Consider the following 23,258-nt stretch of genomic DNA (forward strand, 5'->3'; position numbering starts at 1 on the left):
TGGAGTCGGCGGTAGCGTCCGAATTCAGCGACAACATTCCCGCCGCTCTTGATTCAAGCTCTGATGTTTCCGTTGTATCATTATCGCCACTGGCTTCAATGTTTTCCTTAGAAAAACGAGATTCACTTTCCCTAATGTTTGATTCGCTTGTTTCTGTTTCTCTCGAAGGTAAATTCTCTGATGCTCCTTTTGACTGATTGCTCGTAATACCGTCGCTAACTGAAATTTCTGTTTGGTTTACATCATTTGCCGATGTTTCGAAAACCGAAGGTTCATCTTCGTTCATTGCTTGTTCACATGGAAAACGTAAGCGCTAACTTGATAAACAGTAGATACCGCAACCATTGACTTTTTCATTAAGACTTCTCACCATTGTTCACAGAATGCTCTGTTTATGTTAAAAACTTAATTTTAAGTTCTATTAAATGCAAATCTCGCTCAGGAGTTGCTATGACAACAGTGTAAATCAGTCTGCTCATCTGATGATTACCAAACCTTTACGGACTAAGTAAAAAGGAAGTTTGAAATGCCCTTTTCTTAGGAATATATATATTTTTTCTGAATTCCGCTGGAGCGAGAATTAAATAACTAAAACAAGACCTATACATAAGGTAGAACGCTCGGTAAATGTCTCCTTTTCCTACCTAATGGACAATTCTTTAGTAGTTTAAATTTTCTCAGGGGGTTGCGAATCGAATAAACAATTTTTTTACTTGACTCTGAAGCTTCTCTTCAATACATTGAGGAAAAACTTGTACTCTTCAAAGGTAGATGTACGTGATAGGAAGAGGAGAGGGAGGGAGGGAGAGGAGTTAAGCGACTACTTGAGCTTTGCTTAATATCATTGCTATTAGGTGAGGAAAGAAAATGTCGACATCGTGCGCTGCGATCTTAAATCCGCCGAAATTTAGTGAGCAGTACTCTTTCCAATTAATTTCAGGGGTTTGACTACCAAAATAAATTCATTTCATAGCCTTCTAAACTTCTGTGGCGAGGGCTCACACTACCTTTACAATTTAAAATAGCTGAGACAAGTTTAAAGATACTTTAATTTTTTTATCCGCTACTCTAATCCGTATATGTGAGTGATAATATTACTGCATTAAACTTTACAGGAATATCCAGGTAAGAGATACTCAAACAAACCAAACAGCAAATACCAGACGCGAAGCCAAAACTGTAGTTATCACAACGGCTTATCGGAGTATTGTAAAATATCGCGAGCAGGCCACTTAACTGAGGGGAAAAGATTTAAACGCGTGGTCAACTCGCAAGTAGTTTTAGTTTTGCATCTGATTGGCTTGGAAGGTGGTAGGAGTTTTCGAGACTAATTGCAGAGCGTAGAAAAGGAAAACAAAAGCAGCCCTGGATTTAGTCTCGATACTTTACTGTATATTTCTTAATTGCATCTTCAAGATTCTTGAATACAGTTTCTTCTCACAAACAGAGCATCAAATTCATGCGATCTTTTCTAGCCATTTTTCCACAGCAGTGATATCAGCCTCTCCCTCTACTTGGCCCTTGGCACTGCACTCTGCAAACTCCACGGTCAGCGGCAACACATGACTGAACTCGAAATCCTTGCCCTTTTTTCCGACATACGCAGCGTCATTGGTTGGGCCGCCATCTTGTCCTTGTAGGGCAGCGGCACGCGTGACGCGAAGTGTGTTGCTAATAAAACAATAAACAAGAACGTCGAGCCGTTAGCTTAATCCATGTAGAGGGAGCAGTTGCCTGGACTCCAGATTGAAAAAGACAGCTTTTAATTCTTTACCAATTTATCCACTACCACAGCTTATTTACCCTCACAGAGTCCCACTCCAACTAGAAGTAGAGAGAAGTACAGTTGTACCGGCAAACTAAGAGAGAAAGTTGAGAGAACACTAGAGTGGAGGGGGGGAAGAGGGTGAAAAGGGGGAAAAGGCGAGGGGGGGGTGGGACTGTGATCATATAGCATCCCGTTTCCCTCCTCATAGATTTCTTCGAAACCTGAGAGAAATTTAAACCTCACCTCATGAATTCTGGAAACTAAAGGAGGCTGGTGCATGTACAAGAAAGTACAATACCTCATTCTTCAAACAATACTTTGTTTTTTTTCTAAGATCATAGGACCTTTAAAGATGACAGCCATGATGTGATCAATTCTCACAGCTTCAAAACCTTTCCCCCAGAAAACATTTTGTTGCCAAAATTAAGACAATCAATCAAGTATCAAATGTAGCAGGTTATACAACACAGAGAGTAAATTATGAAAATATTAGATATTATGCAACCAATGAAATGCAAACACTGAAATGAGGTCAGATTACCACCCAATGCAATGAAGGAGTCAAACCATCAAAAGTGAAAGATTTTTCTTACATTTCCTTTTCCAGCTGAGATTTTATTACACTCTGCGACTTGGCCATTGTAAGGTCTGAAAAGGAACTTTATGAGTCACTACAAAACTACATGCTACAAGCATCATTATTGGTCAAAAACCTATCATTTATTGCACTAGTAAATTAAAAAATAATGAGTTTTGCTTTAAGTTTATCTAAAGAAAACAACTGGCTACACTTTCTATCAGTTTACCAGTCACAAAATAACCAATTTGGAATGTTGTGAGAAAACTTGAAATGTTTTTTTTTTTTTTGTAAAAGGACAGTTACATGAAAAGGTAACCATCTATAAATTGATGGACCAAATCATCTTTGACAAATTTTGTTCTGTAAGTATTTTATATCAAAAAGGTTTTATGGAATGTAACGTAAGAAATGATGTTACAAATAGAAGTTGTAGGCAATATTTGAATAAGTTTACTTACAGAAACCCATCAGAATTAATATTGCTGTATCAGTCAGTTTATTGGAAAAAATTAATTCAGGAGATTCCCTGACAAGCTCACCTTGTTTGTTACATACAACCAGGATAGAGGAAGTAGATTTGGATAAATACTTGTCACCAAGAATGTCATACATTATCCTATACAAAGGTCAGACAAGATTTTAAGCTACAACTCAGTACAGACATGATAAAAAAAAATGTTGCCTAATATGAAACTCTGCCAGTATTCTGTAAATTGTATCAAATTGTAGTGTTCTTTATTATCACATATATTCTTATGTAATAATGATGTACATGAAAAAACTATGCACTTCTGGTTGGTTGAAAACAAGTGCATTCTCATGTTACACAAATGCAAAGTTGTAACATGAGTGAAAAGTTGTAACACAAGTACAAGTTACAAATAGCCCACACACGCTTTTAAAATTTTATCTGTCATGACTTTCTGCCATGCTTTTTCATGTACATTATTAACAGGTAATAACATGATTTCTATTGCAATTTGGTGCAATTAGCACTTATAACATTTTTCAGACTAAAAATAGAGTGCTCCATAAGGGCTGCAATTTTATTATCTTTGAAAAATTTACATGACTTGTGCTTATTTACCCTAAATTGGACTCCAAATCATGTTATTACCTATTTTTATTTGAATGATGGGGCATTTAAACATGGTGTTATTTAAGGTGTGGATGGATACTTAGACCATCATAAGCTTCATTAGCAGCTTATTGGCTGAGGATATTTTCTATGTATTAGAAATGGACTGTCTGGAGTTTCTACACCCCAAAAATGATACCTTTCTCAGGCTTGAGTTACATGAAACTGCAGAAGTTTCAAAATTTGAAGTCATAAGGTCACTGCAAGTATGAAAAATCCTTTACTTCATGTGTTTTTAGAAGTCTCCTGCAGCTAAAATTTAGTTTCATAAAAATGTTTCTTTTCTTAAGATGCAAACTTAAATCCAGAAAAAAGAGGTACACAATTCTTAAGCTGAATTTTTTTAAAATATCAATAGAAATAGTGCATACACAAGGTTTTCTTTGAAAAGATGTTTACTCTTACTCATGGAAATGTACAAATGAATGCTTTCTTAACATGTATTAAATATATTATATAGGCAACACTCACTCTGCCACATCTCTTGCTTCTCGTGGAAAGTTGACGCTATCAACAACAAACAAGATCCCTCTGATAAAAACAAATTAAAAACTGTAAGTACTAATTGGTGTTTATTTGAGAAAGTAAAGGTTTTGAATTCAAACTTGCGACACTGCTACATTAAATTCAAGATTCATTAAAGCATGTCAGATTACAATAAAAGTATCATCCTGTCAAGTGAGGATTAGAAAGGTCTTGCCTCCAGCCCAAGCCAAGCCAGGAAATTGTGGTGTGTTCTTGGGCAAGAAACTCTTTATCCATAAGTACCATAAGTATTAATGGGTACAACTGAACATCATAAGAAACCTAATGATAAGCTGAGACATGGAGGGAGGGGGGAGGGGTGGGTGGTGGTAGCCTTAGATTGATTGGCAACCAACTAATTAACACTCCTAGTTACTTACTGTTTCAGAAACCAATTGAAAATATATTCTAGGCAAATGGACCACTAAGTACAATTAGGGACAAATATCTATTTATTTATTTATCTGAGATGTGTAAAAAGGGAGGTCCAGTTCAGCTTTAATGCTGGTTCAAATGAGGGCCTATCTAAGCAATAACAATACCAGACCACAACACCAGGAGTTACATGTATGTTTCACATATTTAACAAGATGTTTGTGGGATCTTTAAGGTCACCTGCTAAACAGTACAGCAAAGATGCACATTGTTATCCAAGAAGACTACAATGTCTAACCATTTGTGAAATGTCATAGCAAAAAAAAAAAAAAAAAGGGATCTGAAGACAGCTCTCAAAGTTCTCTAATTGGATGGAAACAAAAGAATTCTTGGTTTGACAATTATTTCATTGTCCATCTGGAGCTTAGTTTTCTTATGTTACATATATCTTCTGAGTCCTTGTTACCTTGTCTGGCTCTTGTATTGTTCTACAAATCTTGACCTCACTCTCTCATGACCAGGTAAATCTATTAGATCCAGTGTCTTGCCACTCTGAGTATAAAATAACAAGAAACATGTTGATGAAGACATATTTAAAAGATCAACTTGGAAACAATAGGATTATTTACTTTTACCATTTCTTAGTCGAAGATTTATACCTGAATTTAAAGAAAGTATCCTGGCCCAAACAGTCACTAATTTTCTCTATTAAACCTTTCCACTGGATTTAAGTAAAAAAAATGTCAGTTAAAAAGTATGAGCTAATCTACTTTAACTTGAATGGTGTTGTTGATGATAATGACCAAGGCTGTAAAAAAGTTGGTCATCAAACAACTGCCACAAAAATTTAAGATTTGACTGGAAAATTGTAAGCCTGGTTGAACCACTTGACAAGCATCTGTTATCCAGCGTAAAAAATCTTCAGCCAAAGGATAAGACCATGTTACCAACTAGTATTTACTGTTAGATACAATTATCTCATTTCTTTTATTTCTATTTGGTTTAAAAATCCCTTCTATACTTTATACTTAGTTATAATGAAAACAAAAGTGACTTTCTAGCTACAATCATGGCAGATTATCATATGCAGTTATCAGACCTGCATGAATGGATCTGTAATTTAAAAAGACACATTTACATGTAAACTTAACTGGGAAAGCTTCTTACCTTTCTGCCTTTTACTTTATAAAGGTTTTTGTTTTCTTTTATTGAAGTGTGTGTCCTCACATGTTTTCCACTAGATAGCTGAGAAAAAAAGGGTATAGGTTAATTATTTAATATACATTTTATCTGTATTCTAACATACCCTCTTCAACATAATGAAATATTTTCTAGTTCTAAAAAGGTGCTATGAATGTTTCATGAGTGAAAGGAATTTTTGACTGGAGTGCCCATTATCTATAGCTACGTGATTTACTAATAATCAAACAGAATGTTGACAGCTTTAAATAGATGTAAAATATTGTCGTCGATTTCATATCAATATCAGCTTAATTTGAGCGTTTTTTACATCAGTCCCTGCTCAGGAAAGCAGGCGATGACTATCAATAACCTGAAAAGTTATAACTTTTTGATGACAGAGAAGAGAAGGGTTCAAAATTTTTAGCTTACTCTGCTAAAGAGTAGCGTTTTGCCAGCATCTGTAAGTCCAACGAACAGGATCCCACGTCCTCTAGATCGACTCCTACCAAACAAAAGGTAAAGGACTGCAAGAGAAAAAAAAATGAGAATTACCTCTAGTTTCTCCGGGATAGAATTCAAGGAAAATAAATTGAAATAATCAACCTGTGTTTTCACAAACACGATTTTTTCTCTTTTTCAGTCTCCGAAAGTTATTGTTTGATTTCAGCAACACCAAGTAGCCGGTTGCCTGTCTTTAAGAAAATTATCCTGAATTTCAGTGAACTCAGCTTGCTTAATGCTTTCCCTTTTATATATATATATTGATATAGATCAACGAACCGATCAATGAAGGGAAACTGATCATAAAGCACACGTCATTGATCTGATAGGCGACATTAGGTTCAACATAAAATCAATCCACAAAGCTAATCGATAACAGCAAATGAATAACTTAGAAGCGAAACCTGTAGTCAAAACGACAATGAAGACAGCGATAAGAACACCATACGATGTTCCATTGGGGCTTTTGAAAAGATCGATGATAAGTGAACGTGTCGCCATGTTGAAACTTACAAAACATTGTGAGCCCACGGTACGGAAGTTGATCCCAAATGATGTTGTTTAAGCTGCACTGTATTCTCCTGTTGCACTCCATAAACAGACCAAGCGTAGGTAACGCCAGCGTGAGAAAAATAATATCCGTTTTTCAAAGAAGATCGGTGGTAATAAATATGAGACTTACGCAGCAAGAATAGCATTGAAAATTTTTCAGACGCCAGGATTAAGTTGTCAAATAGGGGAACATAATCTTTGAAGTAGAATCACAATTATTTCCTTTGCAGGGGAGGGGTGGGGGCTATACTGGTTGTAAAATGGTCATCAGATGAAGAATTCTGGGCTTCAATTATATGAAGGTCTGGAAAATCAAAGATTGGTTAGTTGGTGAAAGAAGACCACTTTTAGTTAGACTCATTGGGAGTTTGAGAAAAAAGGAACTCTATTGTATTACAGTGCTGCAAACATACATGAGAGGCAAAGAATTCTATTGTATTACAGTGCTGCAAGCATATGGCATCTGAAACCTCCATTTTTACAAGTACTCTTTGATGAACATAAGTCAATGTACTATAATTAATTTACTAATCAAAGTATTGTATTATTATTTAACATTGATACAATCTTCAACAATTTCAAACAGTTTATAGTGTTTTCCACTTCGTCTAGCTATATCTAGTGCTGTTTCATTCTGCATGTTTAGGAGGCTGGCATCCAGCCATCTGTTGCACAGCAGCAATTGCAATGTTGAAGTTCCACCAACCCCACTTGCTGCAAAATGAAGGGGTGTCTGCTTGCCGTTGGTTTGTGAATTTATATCAGCACCATTTTGCAAAAGTAAAGATGCCACCTTAGTCTTCCCTGTGAACAAGAGGAGAAGAATAGATCAAGCATGTATCAAGTAAGCACCAATTCTATCAAAATGCTAAAAGAATAATAACTTATAACAGGTTATTCCAAACACTTTTTGGATTCTACACTTACAAGTTAAGTGATGAGTTTAGAAGAGTGATGCATACATTTTTTGATTGAGGGTATACCAACGCCCTTTGCAGGACATGTAATACAATGCATTGGTGTAATTTTTCCCAGCGCACCTCCAGCTCAAATTGCACAAAATTACATACCGTAAATGAGAAATCTCAAGATTTGATCAAAGAGCATAAAGAAAAGGACAGCCCATGAACCAACTAAAACCAAGCCTTTTCTAAAAGACAGTCATTTGAGACTGGATGATCCCTTAAATAATTCCGTTACAACTTGCAATGCATGAAGCTCATATTCACCCCATCTGCATGCACAGTGCAATGGTTGCCATCCATCCTCTGTTCTAGCCTGAACATCAGCTCCTCTTTGCAAGAAAACTTTAACCACGTCCAAATGTCCATTGTAACAAGCTCTGTGAAGCGGCGAGTAACCGTCGCTATCCCTACAGTTAATAAGAGATGGGTCTTGATCTAATATTCTCTCTACGTGATCAACCATTCCATTTTCAGCGCACTCAAGAAGAACCTCAGGTACCGGTGTAAGCTCCCGGTCCGATTTTTCTTCTTCGATTTTTGTTAAAGTGTTTGAATTATTAGCTTCTTGTTCTTCATCAACGAGAATACTTGATGCGGGAAGGAAGTCTATAACATCAGGTTTTTCAGCTTTCACTTGGTTTTCCCCTAAGTTTCTGGCGTGACGAATATCTTCCTCAAGGGATGAATCAAGGGACGGAAACTCATCTGCCATCGTCAATTTCACCTGCAGTCAATTTAATACACGACAATTTTGTTATATTAGGCTGTTAATTTGTAAGTATTCCATTTCATTTTCCAAATTTTTCACTTCTCCTACACAATATTATTGCATAATATTATTTCGCGATCTCGTCCACCATGTTGAAATGCTCTAAGGGAATCCCCACAATGCCTTACGCACCAACATCGTAAAGAACGCCTGGCAGAAGTTGCGTGTTCAGGGTAACAAACCTATTATGAAACTTTCGCTTTGTTTTCAAATTTTTTGTTGATAATTTAGCCGGTCAAGAGCACCAGCATTGAACTATCATGTCTAGAATTCTCCTTTGTTTTCCAATTTTTAGTATATTTTTCCTTTTTGGCCATCAAGAAAGCATTCCTGCTGGTCATTTGCAGCCGTTAGGTTCGCACCGACCGTCAGAAGGAAAGATAAAGTCAATAGATTTTATCCCAAGTCCTAAAGATTTCTTCGAAGAATATGCATCAATTAGCCGACCAGTCATTTTCAAGGGAGCCGCAAAATTGTCTCCAGGATTCAGTCTGTGGACTGATAATTACATACGGTAAGATTTAAAAAATTTAAAAACTTCTTATACTTCTAATGCCAGGCTATATATGCAGGAGTTTATTTGTTGAAGCTGGTGCTTATTTGGTGATTGCTTACCTTTTTAAAGTAAATATTGAAGATTATCCACCACGTACCCGCGACAGGTTACTTCAAATCTTAAAGATAAAAGGGACGGTGGAAAATATTAGCTAGAAATTTACATGGGATTGGTACATTAAAGGATCATAGTTCGTGATTTTTCAGATTTATTGATAGTTGTCATGTAGACCTTTAACATAGTCTACCATTTACTTTGTGCGTGATAGTAAGCATGAATAAAGAGAGACATGTAATCAATCTTGTTTTCATGGAGTGGCTTAATTAATGTAAAAAAGAGTTCATGCTAAATTCTTAATCAAAATCTCAGTGCTTATTAAGATGTCAATTGATGTCATAGTTGGTCCACTCAAAATCAATATTTAGAGCTAACAATTTCATAGAACTGATTTTCCAGCTGTCAAGGTAAACATTATGGTTTAATGGCCTCAAAGAACCAAAGCAAAATATGCATATTTTTAACAAAGATCTTCTAATCAGTTAATAAGTTGGTGCCAAGTCAGCTACAATGCACATGTAACTATGTAAAAAAAAATCACAAATAAAACATGTAGTTATTTATTTCTTAACTTCACCATACAGAAACAATTAAAATAAATAGGAAAATAACAAAGAAAATGACCAAAAATGGCAGGGACTCTGCAACAGCATAGCCAAATACAGCAGGCCAGTTTTATTGCCTGGGTGAGAGAAGCCCTGATGAGGAATGTTAAATTTTGCATAGTAACTGACATTTGACAATTTCAGAGGCACCACTGATAAAACGTCACTGTCTCAAACAACAGCCCTTTTCAGGAATGATTTTTCCTGGACTGTTAGACCAAATGATATATTTGCTATTGAGTGAGTGCCAGGTCAAGATCGCCGGATATAGGTCACATTCTTTTTTTGCAGACAAAGTCAAGGTCTATAAAAATGTAAAAATGGAGGTGAATAAAGAGGCTAATATCCAGCCATCTTTATCAGTCAAGCTTGGTCAATCAATTATTTATTGTATAGCAAAAGTATTTTGCTTAATTATGATTCAAGAATGACATGTTATTTTAAGAGCCGGGAAAGAAAATCAACTGTTTTTGCAGCGCAAGAGTTGTTTTATTAATGTTAACTTTTGTTTTACTTTTTTTCTGTCATGTTTGTGACTCTATTGCATATTGTCCACAAACTCTGTAAATCCTCAGCCAATATCTTGTTTTCTTGTGCAAGATCAAAGCAGGCAAACTGGATCAGGCAAGATGGGCCTATGTTGCTTTCTCAGATCGCCGATCAGAACATAGTATTCACTTCATATTGTTCACAAGCACTGCCAGGTGTATAATAACAGCAACTTAACTTCAGGGTTTAAACTATTAACTTTAAACATAAGTAAGTAATATATTAGTATTCAACAGCTTAGAGTGTCCACAAATAATGTTTGCAAAAAGGAAATCTTTATCTGTATGAATTTTGTCTAAAAGAGTGAGATATGTTTGTGCCTAGTATTTTAATTTATTTCATGTGTACTGTCTGCTGGCTTCTTAATTTTTTCAAACTCTTAAGTTGTTTTAAGAAGTCAATACCTTTTTTTTACCTCAGTCTAAATAAATGCAGCTACTGTTATTGTGCTTGTGTTTGGATATGAAAATTGAAGTTGCTGGTGAGGACTTGCAAAATATGATCTCCAAGAAATCAGAGTTTGTGACTGTTATTGACAGTATGAAGTATATTTTTATCAGATGATTTTTTATTTTACAGGGAAAAGTATGGCAGTGTAACTGTACGAGTGGATTATGGTAAAAAAGAAAACAGAAATAGACCAGCTGATGATCTAACACTTTCTGAATTCTTGGCAATATACAATGATTCAGATAGATACCTGGTGGATACCTTGCCTAAAGAAATGTGGGATGAATTTTTCCTTCCAAACTGCCTGTTATGTGGAGGATTTACTACCAGACTTCAAGTAAGAAATGATTGATACCACTCACTTGTCATGACTTTAAACTGGCTTATTACTCTCTTTTGTGGTTGGTTGGGGATGCATACTGCTTGAGGGATAACTGTTTTTTTTGTCTCCATAGTAGAATGTTAAAGAAAGAAAGAATGTCTTACCCTCTTTACTTCTTATGGGACAGTTGTCTGGTTGTCTCAGTCTAAAATGGCAAATTTAAAGTAATTATCAAAATTAAAATGAATAATCCACCAAGGATGTAAGAAGCCTGGTTTATACCTCACATATAAAATAACTAACTTAAAAAGGTGACCTTCTCACTATTATTAACTCTATTAACACCCTATTGTTTATCCAAAGATTCTACATAATTTGCCAATTTTTTTCTGATTTAAATTTTTCAAACATTTTTGACATTTTAGGATGCAGTAATGTGGTTTAGCAGTGGAGGTTCAAAATCTTTTCTTCACATGGATACTGTGGATAATGTTAACTGTATGATCAGTGGAGTAAAGGAGTGGTTTATAGTTGACCTGGTAAGAATTTTTAATTGATATTAATCAATTTCAGTCATTTGCCTGACAAGGAGCACTTTCACATGAAGATTGAAAAGTGGTAGAGATCAATCTGAAAGTAATGCATTATCTATTGATCAAAATACATCACTCTCTAGATGGTTAATATTTTGTGATGGGCAACGGCTTTGTATTCTGAATGAGTATTGAGGTGCCATTATGGATCAATAAGTTCAAGGACCAGAGAGCCTTGAGTGAGGCAAGGGAGGTGGTAGGGTGAATGACCAACTACTGGTGGGGTAGAGGTTTGTTTGTTTGTTTGTTTGTTTGTTTTTAATCACTTAATGCATTGTCACTACCTTTTCCTCTCTGAGTTTTAATTGATCTTTCTCCAATAAGGTGGCTTCAGTACTCAATAAGAATATCAAGAACTCCCTCATCAGAATATATGCCAGCTATATAGAGCTAGAGCTTAAAACTTTATATATATATTTATACAAAAGTAGTGTTGTTTATGTGTTGCTTCTAGCAGTATTTGAGTCTTAGGAGAAACATGTTAGCTGGGCTCCTATAGAAACTCCGTCTAAAAAGGAAACATTGAATGGATTTAGGAGGCTGTATCATTGATGCCCATAGCATCTGTTGAAAACTGGTGTTCAGTGGGTATATGCAAAGCATTATTTTACAATTAAATTTATTCTATTTCTCCTTTTCCTTTTCTTCCCACAACTTGTTTTTGCATTTGATCTCATTTCGTTGGTTGGGATTTTGAAACTCAGAGGTGGCACATCATTTCTGACTTATGTCTTACTAATTTTGATAAATGAGTGTTTGTCTAATTGAAACTTTCAGGAACACAGCAAATTAATTGATATGGACCATGGAGAGGGTGATTACTGCAGTGTTAATGTTGATCAAGTAGACATGTTCAAGTATCCAAGTTTGCAAAATCTTCCATGGTGGTCAGCACGTCTGGAGCCAGGGGACTGTCTTTTTATACCATATGGGTGAGAAGTTTCTTCCATGCCATGATACTGAGTCTACTTCCCAAAAAGTTGTTTGCTTTCAGGCCTTGAATCTAACCAAGTCAAGTAATGTCACTGATCAGCCTCTTGGAACTGGGTGTGTTTCTAAAACCACAGTTTTCAACAGGGTGTTAATGTTGTGACACATGGTTTACATTTGAAATTCTATCATTTTTTCTTGATCCTAAATCAACTTTTCAACCTGATGAGTATTAATATGACATGGCAAGATTGATACAGAATATTCTATGATTATTTTTCTGTCTTTGATAGGCCACTATCGGGCAGTGAGATTTACAGATAGCATGTGACTTGTCCAAAAGCAGGGTCAGAATGTTATAGCATTCTTCTCATCCAAAGATCTTCCAGGTGCTTCCTCAGGATTTGAATCTGACTTGTTTAGTTTTTCTGCTCCCCTACCTCACACTTGAAATTTCTAGTAACATTCCTGCCTTCATTTGCATATTTAGCTGGCAGATTTTTATTTGTTTGTTGTAGCCTTTTTCACAGTGCAGATGTCTGCAACTTGGATGACTTCTTCTCATGAGTTTCTTGAATCTATAATTTTTTCTGTTTAGATGGGCTCATCAAGTAACATCATCGTTTCGAAACATTGCTGTGAACATTTGGTGGACACCATTCAGCAGATTTAACTCAACAGACTGTGAAGGTAAAAACAGATGTGCTGTAAACTGTAGTGATGGATACTTTGCCCAAAAAAACAAGTGTTTTCATGATTGTGTTACTTTTGGAATAGAATTGAAATGATGCCAACAAATTAAAATCTCAAAGTAACTTGTGAGCCAAAGAAAACAAAAGAGAAAAAGAATTGAAGGTAGCCATGAGCAGTTTACAAATAGCCCTAACATAGGATAGCTATGCCTGTGTTTTTCTTTTGTCTCCAAATGATAGGTTCACACATTTATACCATGTTATAATTTATATACTTCACAACTATGAAGTATGTGAATCCTCTCTGTTCTTTCCTTCACCAACAGTAAATTCAGAAAATGTAGATTCATCAAAAGCAAAGTTGAGTAACTTTAAGTTCACAACAGGAGAGCAGCTAAGGTGTGTAAAAACTGTTTCCCAAGGAGAGGGAAAACTCCTTGGAAAAGAGAACCAATCTCCTCTGTGGTAGATACCCCCATGAAATGATTCCTCTCAAATTGACCTGACAGACTAAACAGCATTTCCTGTCACTATTCCTTTTAAAACTAGTTCTATTTAGCCCTTAGCATCCTAAGAAATAACAAAATATGCAATAGTCTCCCCTGAGTGAGATAACCAGCATTTCCATCCATTTCCATTGTCTCTTTACTTAGATGTAGTTAGTATATTGGGTTGATTGTCTTACAAATAGATTCCCTGTTCAGTAATAGCAAGATCACAGATGAGTAAAAAAAAAAAAAAAAATGGCATACTAAGGGCAGCTGAGGGTGTCACTGATTTTCTTGTCACATTTTGCTATCCTTTGTGATCTATTATTACGGAACAGACTCATGGCAATGTAAAATCTATTTGTTTTATATGATGAAAAAACAAATTGTCATCAGTCGTGAGGTTATCAATGCATCTGTCCTCCAATATAAATAAGAACCAATCAAAATGAGCACTTAACCCTTTAATTCCCATGAGTGACCAAGATAGAATTTCTCCTTACAATGTCAGTACAATATCACACAGACAAGTGATGAGAATAAAGAAAAATATCAGTTAGAGGATTATAAGTTGATCCAATACCAAATTCTCCAAACTAACATCACAAGAACTGTATGTCAGACAGTAGGGAGAATTACTAATGAGATCTTGGCAGTTAAAGGGTTAATTCAGCCTAACATATATATTGCACCAGTAGATCTCTAAGATAATTAGTAATAGAATGAGTATCACTATCTGTCATTTTGAAAAGGGAAAAAGAGAATGGAAAAGAAAAGGGAAAATGGGTTAAAAGAAATTTGAATTTGAATTGTGAAGTTGACAAATTTGGGCTGGATGTAACCCAAGTTAGCATTACCAGAAGTTAGTCTACTGCTTACTGCATTGCAGATTTATGCTTCTTAAAGTGATAAAAGAACACAGTGGAATGATGACATATAATGCTATCAATCCTTTGATTGTGGTAAGTACATACTGTTTTCGTTTGGCTTTGCTTTTTCCGGTTCAGTGAATGGCCTTAACCAACCGCACACCCTCTCAACCAATCAGATCATATTACATTACTAAAACAGGTCACGACTTGATCACTGGCGTTTTCATAATTTTTTTCTTTGACTTCCTAATGTCCCTTTGTTTTTAGTTCTGTTTCTTTCGACTAGCCTTTGCAGTGGCTCGCAAACTTTGTCTCTTTGTTAAGCTTAGTTTACTATGCCGTGTCTTAACGACCGTTTTTATCATGCAGTGCCTAACTGAGCATATAAAGACTTATTTTTGTATTTGACTGTCTTTATCTTTTGATATTCCTCTAGGGAGAGCACACCGGAGAAAGACTCATAACAAAAACGGTAAATCATAATAATAGCTTCCAAAAGCTCAGCAATTTTTTTTACCATACCTTTTGATGTCTGCCAAAAGATTATTCTGTATTTGGCATTTGAGTAATGAGGCTTTCAGACAAACACTTCTTGACCTTTTTTTATACACGTTTGCGAACTATTACAGAAATCTGAATCGCTCTATTAACCTCCAATTTCCCCTGTTGTATCATGCAGCGGTTTTCGCTACTTGATACAGACCAGGATGGTTACCTAACAGAAGATAACGTCATGTCCGTACCTGCCGACGTGGTAGATGAGGCTTTCGGGCAAACGTTGCCTGGAGAGGTAAGGGACAGGGAATGAGATTTGATTTATCTTTGATCAGCAACTATTTGCGACTGTGTCATTTAAAAGCGTAGGAATCACATTCCGTTCTCGCTACAAGCGTGGAAACTCTATCTCTTTGGATCTTTTTCACGAAATTCAGGACTCTTTGAAACAGCAAAACCAGATATTTGTCTTGGTAATCCGATAGGGTTTTTTCAGCAAACTGTATTAGAGACTTAAGGGGACAAGTTTATAAGGAAAGTGTGGTGATGCGTTGGTGGGGGAATAAAACGAGTTGATAATGTAAATTGACCTCCGTAAAGAGTTTCTGAAGATGACATTTCGAGCGTTAGCCTTTTGGCAAAGCGAATCTACATTATCAGCTCAGTTGATAAAACCACATCATCTTGTGTTTGAGAATGCATGATGAGTAATTTTTTAAATAGTACATGTATTTTGATTACTTTTCAATCAATTGTCCATTGTAGTGTGATTTCTTTGGTGTTGTTTTTGTACTCTTTATTATTGGTGTAGAAAACTCATGCAATCTCCCTACATGCCCCAGCCAACAATGAAAGTCTGAAAATAAAAAAAAATAAGGACTTGACCACTTGCATTTTCCCGCACTTGAACCAGCTACTTTAGTTTTCTCTGAGTTCTCATTGGCTCGTTTCGCAAATTTGTCTTTGCTCTGATTTGCCCTTGTCATTACTTCTCAGGTAAATATCCGTGGCGAATCTCGGCGACGTGACGATAGAGTTACTACACTATTACAATCTGTGGAGAAGCAGCCCCCTTTTGTCGAGGAGTTCCTCTTGAGAGACGATAAAACCTTGGAAGATTTTAACAAATTTCTTGGACAACATTCGGAACGACTGGACAAGTCTGTGAGAGATTTTATACAGGAAAGACTTGATGATGTTTTAAAAAGTCAACAGACCGAATCACAGGGCAAACATAATGAATTATAGGCTATAGAAAATTGGAGTCTTTCTGTATTTTTCTCAGTTTTTTCGTCGGGCTGAATCGTTGCACATAGTAGCTCTGTAAATTGAGGGATTTAGCAATTGATGTGGCGAGGTTTCGGTAAACGCACGCGGAAGTTAGAACGATACTTGTTTTTCTAATTGGAATTACTTTGGAAGGGAAACTTACTTGTTGTCCAGACTATTCTGTGCGCTTTTACCTCGTCATTTTACGCGCGTCTTTTCTTGCTGTTCTGCACAGGAGTTTTCGAATTAAATGTCTACATAGATTTGGTTTTTCTTTAGTATGCTCTCAGATTGCTATAGAAACTTGCGCTATAGATGGTAGAGAAACCTTCTGGAAAGGTTTCTCAACCAATTAGGTGAAAAACTAAAATAGCCACGACTTGGCAGCTTCTGTTTTCCCCCGCTTCAGCCTGGTTGCTTGTTTTCTTTTTGACCTCTCATTGGCTCCTTGTAATATTTTCCTTTGCTCTAATTGGCTGATGACTTTGTTTTTGTTTTACGTGGGCTCTTCTAATTCTTTTCCCACCAGTCGTTTAAGCCCTATTTCCTTTTATGAAATTCTTCCATACAAGAACGAAACATAAACTGTTCGAGATCATTATTTAATATTTCTTTATTTAAGGGTAATGGATAAGTTGATACATCATTATAATCTTTTTTTTGTTTGTTTCTAGTAATTCCATATGATTCTACTTCGTATCACAAATTCGTCGTTTCTGTTCCTATAATCTCTTTTGACTTAAATAAAATAAATACCTTCATTTTTATTTTAAACAAATATTTACAATGTTAGCTTTAACCTTGTTACAGTCATTAGAATATATTTATATGAAATTTCACTGCGTGAAATTTTGAAGTCTGACTATATATTTAATATTTAATTACAGTAGTTGCAGTAAGTAAAACAGAGATTCGAGGGCAGAACTGTGGAACTTGTTTGTATGTCAATGTACAATGTGCTCCGACAAACCGGGTACTTATACGGCTTTTTGCCGTTTCGTTTTTGCGACTGAACTTATAATTCTCGGTTAACCTGTGCTGCTCAAAATATATTTTGAGATCCTGTTTTAGGACGGTCTGCAGTGTAAGGTCCAAGCTTAATCATTCTACCCTCGTCTTATGAAGAACAGAAAGCCTCGCTACTTTACATTTCTTGGTAAATTCCACTATCGTGTTGCAACAATTTTATCAAGCGCGATCTCGTGATGCGCGTAAAGGCGTTTTAGCTCTGTCTGGTACGCGATAGAAAGCGTCAATATGAAAGCAAGTTTTTCGTCTATATGCGCCGTCAATGGCATATACCGTAAAAAATAATTGGGGTAACTCTCCACTAAGTGAAAATGAATACAAGTTGTTGCAGAAGCAAGGGGCAAAGAAACACATCGCACGCGATGGTGACAGCTCACACTAAGAAGTCAATGTACTCCAATATTCCGCGAATTTCGGATGATTGTCGATTGGCGCATCAAATGGAGGATGGGTTCCGTGAGGATCCGGCGGGGATCCCTGTCTGTTTCACAAATGTGTTCTTACATATAAACATCCACAACACAGATTTCTATACCCAAGTCTCTCTCGAGGGGTTTTCCCATTTTTGACCGATGTCCTTAACGAACAACTCGATCATATTGTTGTAAGAGTCTGTCATCGTTTGTTTTCTTGGTAAATTATTACCGTTCATCTCCTTCGTATCCTTATCAATAATCTTGTTGACAGCTTCGTCGCTTATTCTTGTGATCGTATTGTTCCACGTAGCCATGTTTGAGCTGGTTCGCCGACTTCGCACCCTATCCTCTTCTAGCATGTTCCGTTTTTTGCGACAAATGAGTAACATTCGCTTGAACTCGTTCCGCATACTCTTATCAAATGCTGAGTATATTGCGGGGTTAGCCGCACTGTTCGCAGTGGCAAGCATTAAACCCAGATGAACTAACCACGTGGGTGGAAGGGCGCGGAAAAACAGTTTGAACATGGTAGCGATGGTGTAGGGTAGCCAACAAAACACAAACATACCCACGACTACTAACACTGTCCGTAATATAGCATTTTGTTGCTTTCGTCGCTTTTTTTCTTCATCGGCTAAGGTCTGTGATCTATCTCTTATGAAACGATTGCTCGCTTTCGACCTATGATATATCATTATATACACAACTATCATCGACAACACAGGAATAGCGAAGGGAAATACTGCTAATCCCATGGAGTACGTACCATTTTTGAGTCCTTTCGCTGACCAGTTAGGCTTGCAGGAGTTGGTAATTTCGTCATTGATTATCTCTCCCCAGCCCACCAAGGGCGCCGCGGCCCAGAATATGGAATGTAGCCAGGTGAAGAGAATGAGCCATAATGCCCATTTCTGCGTGAAGGTTTCTTTTGCTCTATACTGGAAAGGCTTTGAAACGGCGTTTAAGCGGTCTAAGCTGATTAGAAACAAAGTCATGACGGAGACGTTGAGAGACAGTGAAATCACAGTGGAGTAAGCGTAACACAGAGCGTTTCCCATCTTCCACTGCTGGCGGCATGCTGCTGCTAGTAGAAGGGGAGCGCAAAAAATCCCTGGAAAGAGATATGGAAACTGTTTAGTTTGTGCCGAAAAGGAAAAGCACCCTTTTGTTTCGTTCATAAAAATATTAATCTAGTACCCATATCCCATTTCCCATTAGAAAATGCGTACGCGTACTAGATTAGGGCCGGTTCATTCAAAGCATTCCTGCTATCATTAGGAGCCTTTATCTCTGAACTATATCGCAACTCTACTGACGGAGATACCGTGTAGCATTACTCAATGACAAAAAAATTTTCGAATCACGATCCAATAATGGTATAAGCCATTTATATAGAAAAGCGCCACTTTCGAAGTGCATATCATTTGTGATGTGTGTGTGTGTGTGTGTGTTTGTGTGTGTATGAGTGTTTGGGTATTGATTGACCATCTGACATCAACGATAAATCAGATGACGTCCATTTGACAACAACGATAAATCAGATGACGTTCAATTTCGGTGTGGCATGTCATCAAGTCATTGTAAAGTTGCCCACGCAGGTGTCGGTAGTGGGGACGTAAAAGAGGTGGAACCGCAATTCCCTCGCGCGCTGACTTCTTTTCGCGGTCATTACGCCTTCACACCGACACAAGCAGCCATGTTTGACTCCGATTCGGCGCTTCCTTCTACCAGCTACTCGAACTTAAGGCTGGTTGCACCAACGAGAGCGTCTAAGTCAGAGTCGTGATTAGAAGCGCAATGTAGAAGGATACGATTCAGTGAAAATCAAACCCAAGGATTTAGAAGGAGAAAACCGACGTCACTTTTGAACCTATTGTAAGGTTAAGTGTATGCTTGGCTTGGCTTGTGATTGCTGGATTCTACTGCTTTTGCTTGCCACTCCAACAATAGTCTTAAATGAGGCGCCGCAGTACCGGAGGAAATGAAGATGGCTTAATTTTTCCGACTCTGTTATGAATGTAGTATATCTATGGTGACTGCTTTCGATTTCGATCTTCCGTTTGCGTCTTGTCGTGAGCCCTTTCGCGACTCCTACTTCAACTCCTACTTCAAAATGGCGTTACGTACGCGTTACGTGTCGTTGTAAACGTGATCTCCTGACGTCACTTATGAAACTAATCCGATATCATACCAGACAGTAAGCGCGAGTCTTAAAATGAAACAAGCACAAAAGAAATGTTTGTAGTAAAGTGCAACAATTTTTCAAAACTATTCTTCAGAATGATGGCAGATATTTTCAACTGAAGTTATTTTTGTTTAAGGTTGGTTTTCAAGGGACGATTTGTGATAAGGTGAGGACGAAGATAGATCAGAATTGTGCAAAATGTGTACGTGAAAGCCCTCGAGGCGTGAACGTGAGCTCGGAAATCCTGAAACTGTTATACACCATTTTAAGTCTAAAGGTCACCAGGTAATTTTTTATGGCCGATTCTTTAGCTAAACGTTCCAGAGTTTTAATTAATTATTTTCCTTGAGAAAGTCAAGAGGAAGCTGCTCAAGATTTAAAAAAGCAAAAATACAGGTTTTGTTTGTAAGAATTTTGAAAAAAAAAGTTAATTTCCTTATGTTTACATATAAAAAGAAAAGACGTATGATCTATATCGATAGACAGGGCACAGGTCACGAAACTCTATTCAGTCAGATAATTTAAAATAAGAAAGGATCTGACATCTAAACACTACTGTTTGTATTCAACCTTTTGAATTTCGTACAATTATTTACTTAGAGTGAAAGATAATATTTACTAATGCCAATTATCAAAGGAATCCAAGCGGCAGCGTGGTTTTCTAATCTGGAAAATGTCCTTGCTGCGAAACAGAACATCGGAAATATGACTAATGAATTTCATCACAATAAAAACTAACCATGTAGATCATTAATAAATTTAAATATTTTTATATTTCTTCCAAAAAGCTATGATAGTGAGTAATCTCCATAAATGAAAAATATTGATTTAATTAATGGAGGTAATTTTTAGAATCTAAATTTCAGAATGTAAGGAATTCTAATATTTTTTCGTAATTGACTGATGTAGTTTGCGTGCCGTTTTCTTTGTAAATAATGCACTATCTTTACAGAATAGTTTAGTACACCTGAATACGGGGTTGAAAAAAATTATGTTAGCATAAGAAATTTTGGTTTTGCGGCTTAATTGATTGAGCAGGTATATTATTCAAGTGTTTACTAGCTCTGCATGCAAATTATTTGCGCCTCTTTTGTAATTCGAAGAACAAATCATTAACTTCTCGATTAGACATGTGACGAAAAATTTTGCCATCATTAGTTAATCCTTTATGACCTACCCTTTCTGTTTCACTCACCTACGATCAGATCTCCCAAGGCAAGGCTCCCATAAAACTTAAACATGGACGAATTTCGTCGCTTTTTAAACGCAATGCACAGAAGCACCAAAGAATTCCCAATAACAGTCACTACCGTCAGCCATGTCCAAAATACGACTTGGAATGCTTGCCAACCTTTCGATGCCGGTTCGTTCGACCCGATTGTTTTAATTTGTTCCGTTACATCGTTCTCATGGGCTTCGAATTGAGCCATAGTTGACCCGAAAAGACAGTTCACAAAAATGACAAATTTTCAACGAGACACAACACTTGATGATCGATGTGTAATGCGAGATTCGATTCACGTTCACCGAAGCGAAGATGGTTATTCACAGCCGGCGGAAATACCTTGAATAAAAGCGACGACTGTTTCGTGACGTCATCCGTGACACCTTTTGCTTTAGTGGAAAGCGCGCGCGACGTTGTCAAAGGACAAAAGCGTAACTGAAAATAATAATTCCACTGTGTACTCTTTCCCCACCCAAAAGTGTTCTTTAAATTGAAATCTGTTCTCTTTCATTCAGATCATACCCTGGCTCAAAAGAAACAATGCATGTACTTTTATCCTAGTAACTGAACTTATGTATTTGAATTGAATCATTGACTGATAACATTTCGCAATTTGTAGATAAGTTTTTCAGGAAGGATTAATCTTGATTATTGACGTTTACTAGTTAGGAGAGCCGGAATATCTACTGTTATTGACCTCTTAATTGATTTATATTCGTTTTTATTGACTCTGTGGCTCACCTAGACGTGCTCAATAAAGGGGTGCACGTGCCTTTTGGGTCGAATTTCAGGGTCACTTACTTTCACCACGTACAAGGTCGTGAAACTATGTGTTATTTATGACCCTTAATCATGACCCTCATTATTCCTATCTCAAATAAGACACTCTTAGATCAATATTTATGCTAAAAAACATACAACGCTCAGAACCTAGTGTTGATTTTGCCATATGAAATCAAATTTTCTAGTGTTGTAAACTGATTTCATTAGAACAACAAACCCTCTCTCGCTTACACAATTATTTTAACCGAAGACCAGTTCGCTTTTACCTTTCGTTTCCATTAATTTCTTTTCTCGTGTAATATAAACCTATTTTTGTCGTAGTGTTAAATGAAAAACACATTTAGGCGACACGCCTTCAAAAATGTCAATCTTAATAACACGTTCCCTTATTTCAGAACAACATTGGAAAAATCACGCCACTAGCTTCCATTTTCAAAGTAGTGATGTCAAGCCATTACTATTGTCAATCTTCATTAAGGTAGTTTTCCACCAACCATTTACTCTGTTTTGCTTTCAGAGCGAATTTCCAGAGTGACTAACGTCTCCTGAGGAAATTTTGAATCGTCTTTGGTGGGTAGCAAAGGTGTACGCGTGACGCTTGATTAAGGCCAACATTGATATGTGACACGTGAATTTTACACAAAGGCGAGTGTGATTCGTGAATATTTATGAAACAACGTGAGGTGTGATTTGCCTCGTGAAGTAGACGTGACCCATCAATTTTTTCCTCTTTACTAAAAACCTTGAGATTTCCCTAAAACCTCACACACAAGAAGAGATATTTAAAGTTTTTCCGGCCTTTTTAATTTGTAAAGCCTGAAATGCTGTTTAAAATGTACGTGATGCGTGAATTTTTCTAAAATTCGGGCGTAAATCTGGTCAGGACTCCGCCTTTGCCACCCTCTTGGCGGAGGAAAAATAAAGGCTCTAGGCATTTAAAAGGTTCTTCTTTTTCATATATCTTTTTAGAAATTTCTTGAGAAAGTAAGCTGCAGAAAATGTGAGGATTGTGGGACCTCATTTTGCTCTCAATTATGATTAATTTGCGTATAACATTCAATTAACGGTTCATTCCTCTATTTCCTAAATTTATCCGGCCGCTTAAGTCAGCATCCAAGGAAGGTCACAGATTCAATCTTATAACTTTGATGAACAGTCACAGGTTTCACAAGGTAGGCTAACCTGAATCACATTGCTTCGGATTGATAACGAATTGGGCGTGTACTTTCCGGTTATAAATTGACATATTTCCGTAGTCAACGATTACATAATAGTGTAATGTGTGCCCCAGTCACCGGCACTTATTCAAAAGTTTATCTTTTTCTCCGTAATTGGAAAATGACCAATCACTACATTACATGGTCATTTCAATGAATAAGCTTTACTA

General features: G+C 36.7%; 5 protein-coding genes across 5 annotated transcripts in view; 1 reads left to right on the forward strand and 4 right to left on the reverse strand.

Moving 5' to 3' along the window:
* LOC113682546 (uncharacterized) overlaps positions 1 to 683 on the reverse strand; it is a 2,734-nt gene extending 2,051 nt beyond the window's left edge. The window contains exon 1 of the mRNA XM_027199704.2: positions 1 to 683. This exon is cut by the window's left edge and continues 173 nt beyond it. Within this exon, the coding sequence (XP_027055505.2) occupies positions 1 to 286 (286 nt within the window). The 5' untranslated portion in view covers positions 287 to 683.
* A 348-nt stretch (positions 684 to 1,031) lies between these two features.
* Positions 1,032 to 6,621, reverse strand: LOC113682569 (signal recognition particle receptor subunit beta). The gene is made up of 8 exons (XM_027199734.2): positions 6,474 to 6,621; positions 5,998 to 6,092; positions 5,554 to 5,631; positions 4,853 to 4,938; positions 3,958 to 4,017; positions 2,888 to 2,964; positions 2,362 to 2,416; positions 1,032 to 1,671 (listed from the first exon to the last, which is right to left on the reverse strand). Exons 1-8 carry the CDS (start codon positions 6,568 to 6,570, stop codon positions 1,458 to 1,460), a joined length of 762 nt encoding a protein of 253 aa, XP_027055535.2. The 5' UTR covers positions 6,571 to 6,621; the 3' UTR covers positions 1,032 to 1,457.
* A 360-nt stretch (positions 6,622 to 6,981) lies between these two features.
* Positions 6,982 to 8,492, reverse strand: LOC113682541 (ankyrin repeat domain-containing protein 49). Its single transcript, XM_027199699.2, has 2 exons — positions 7,851 to 8,492; positions 6,982 to 7,425 (listed from the first exon to the last, which is right to left on the reverse strand). The coding sequence occupies exons 1-2, from the start codon at positions 8,296 to 8,298 to the stop codon at positions 7,169 to 7,171; spliced, it is 705 nt and encodes a 234-aa protein (XP_027055500.2). The 5' UTR covers positions 8,299 to 8,492; the 3' UTR covers positions 6,982 to 7,168.
* A 6-nt stretch (positions 8,493 to 8,498) lies between these two features.
* On the forward strand, positions 8,499 to 17,154 carry LOC113682540 (tRNA wybutosine-synthesizing protein 5). The gene is made up of 10 exons (XM_027199698.2): positions 8,499 to 8,869; positions 10,702 to 10,909; positions 11,320 to 11,433; positions 12,265 to 12,419; positions 13,016 to 13,107; positions 13,436 to 13,508; positions 14,487 to 14,559; positions 14,906 to 14,941; positions 15,149 to 15,259; positions 15,961 to 17,154. The coding sequence occupies exons 1-10, from the start codon at positions 8,616 to 8,618 to the stop codon at positions 16,210 to 16,212; spliced, it is 1,368 nt and encodes a 455-aa protein (XP_027055499.2). The 5' UTR covers positions 8,499 to 8,615; the 3' UTR covers positions 16,213 to 17,154.
* On the reverse strand, positions 16,822 to 21,452 carry LOC113682539 (adenosine receptor A3). Its single transcript, XM_027199697.2, has 2 exons — positions 21,059 to 21,452; positions 16,822 to 18,789 (listed from the first exon to the last, which is right to left on the reverse strand). Exons 1-2 carry the CDS (start codon positions 21,291 to 21,293, stop codon positions 17,792 to 17,794), a joined length of 1,233 nt encoding a protein of 410 aa, XP_027055498.2. The 5' UTR covers positions 21,294 to 21,452; the 3' UTR covers positions 16,822 to 17,791.
* Positions 21,453 to 23,258: the final 1,806 nt, after the last annotated feature.

This window comes from Pocillopora damicornis, chromosome 8 (genome assembly GCF_964200805.1).
Source record: "Pocillopora damicornis chromosome 8, jaPocDami1.2, whole genome shotgun sequence".
Taxonomy (NCBI): domain Eukaryota; kingdom Metazoa; phylum Cnidaria; class Anthozoa; order Scleractinia; family Pocilloporidae; genus Pocillopora; species Pocillopora damicornis.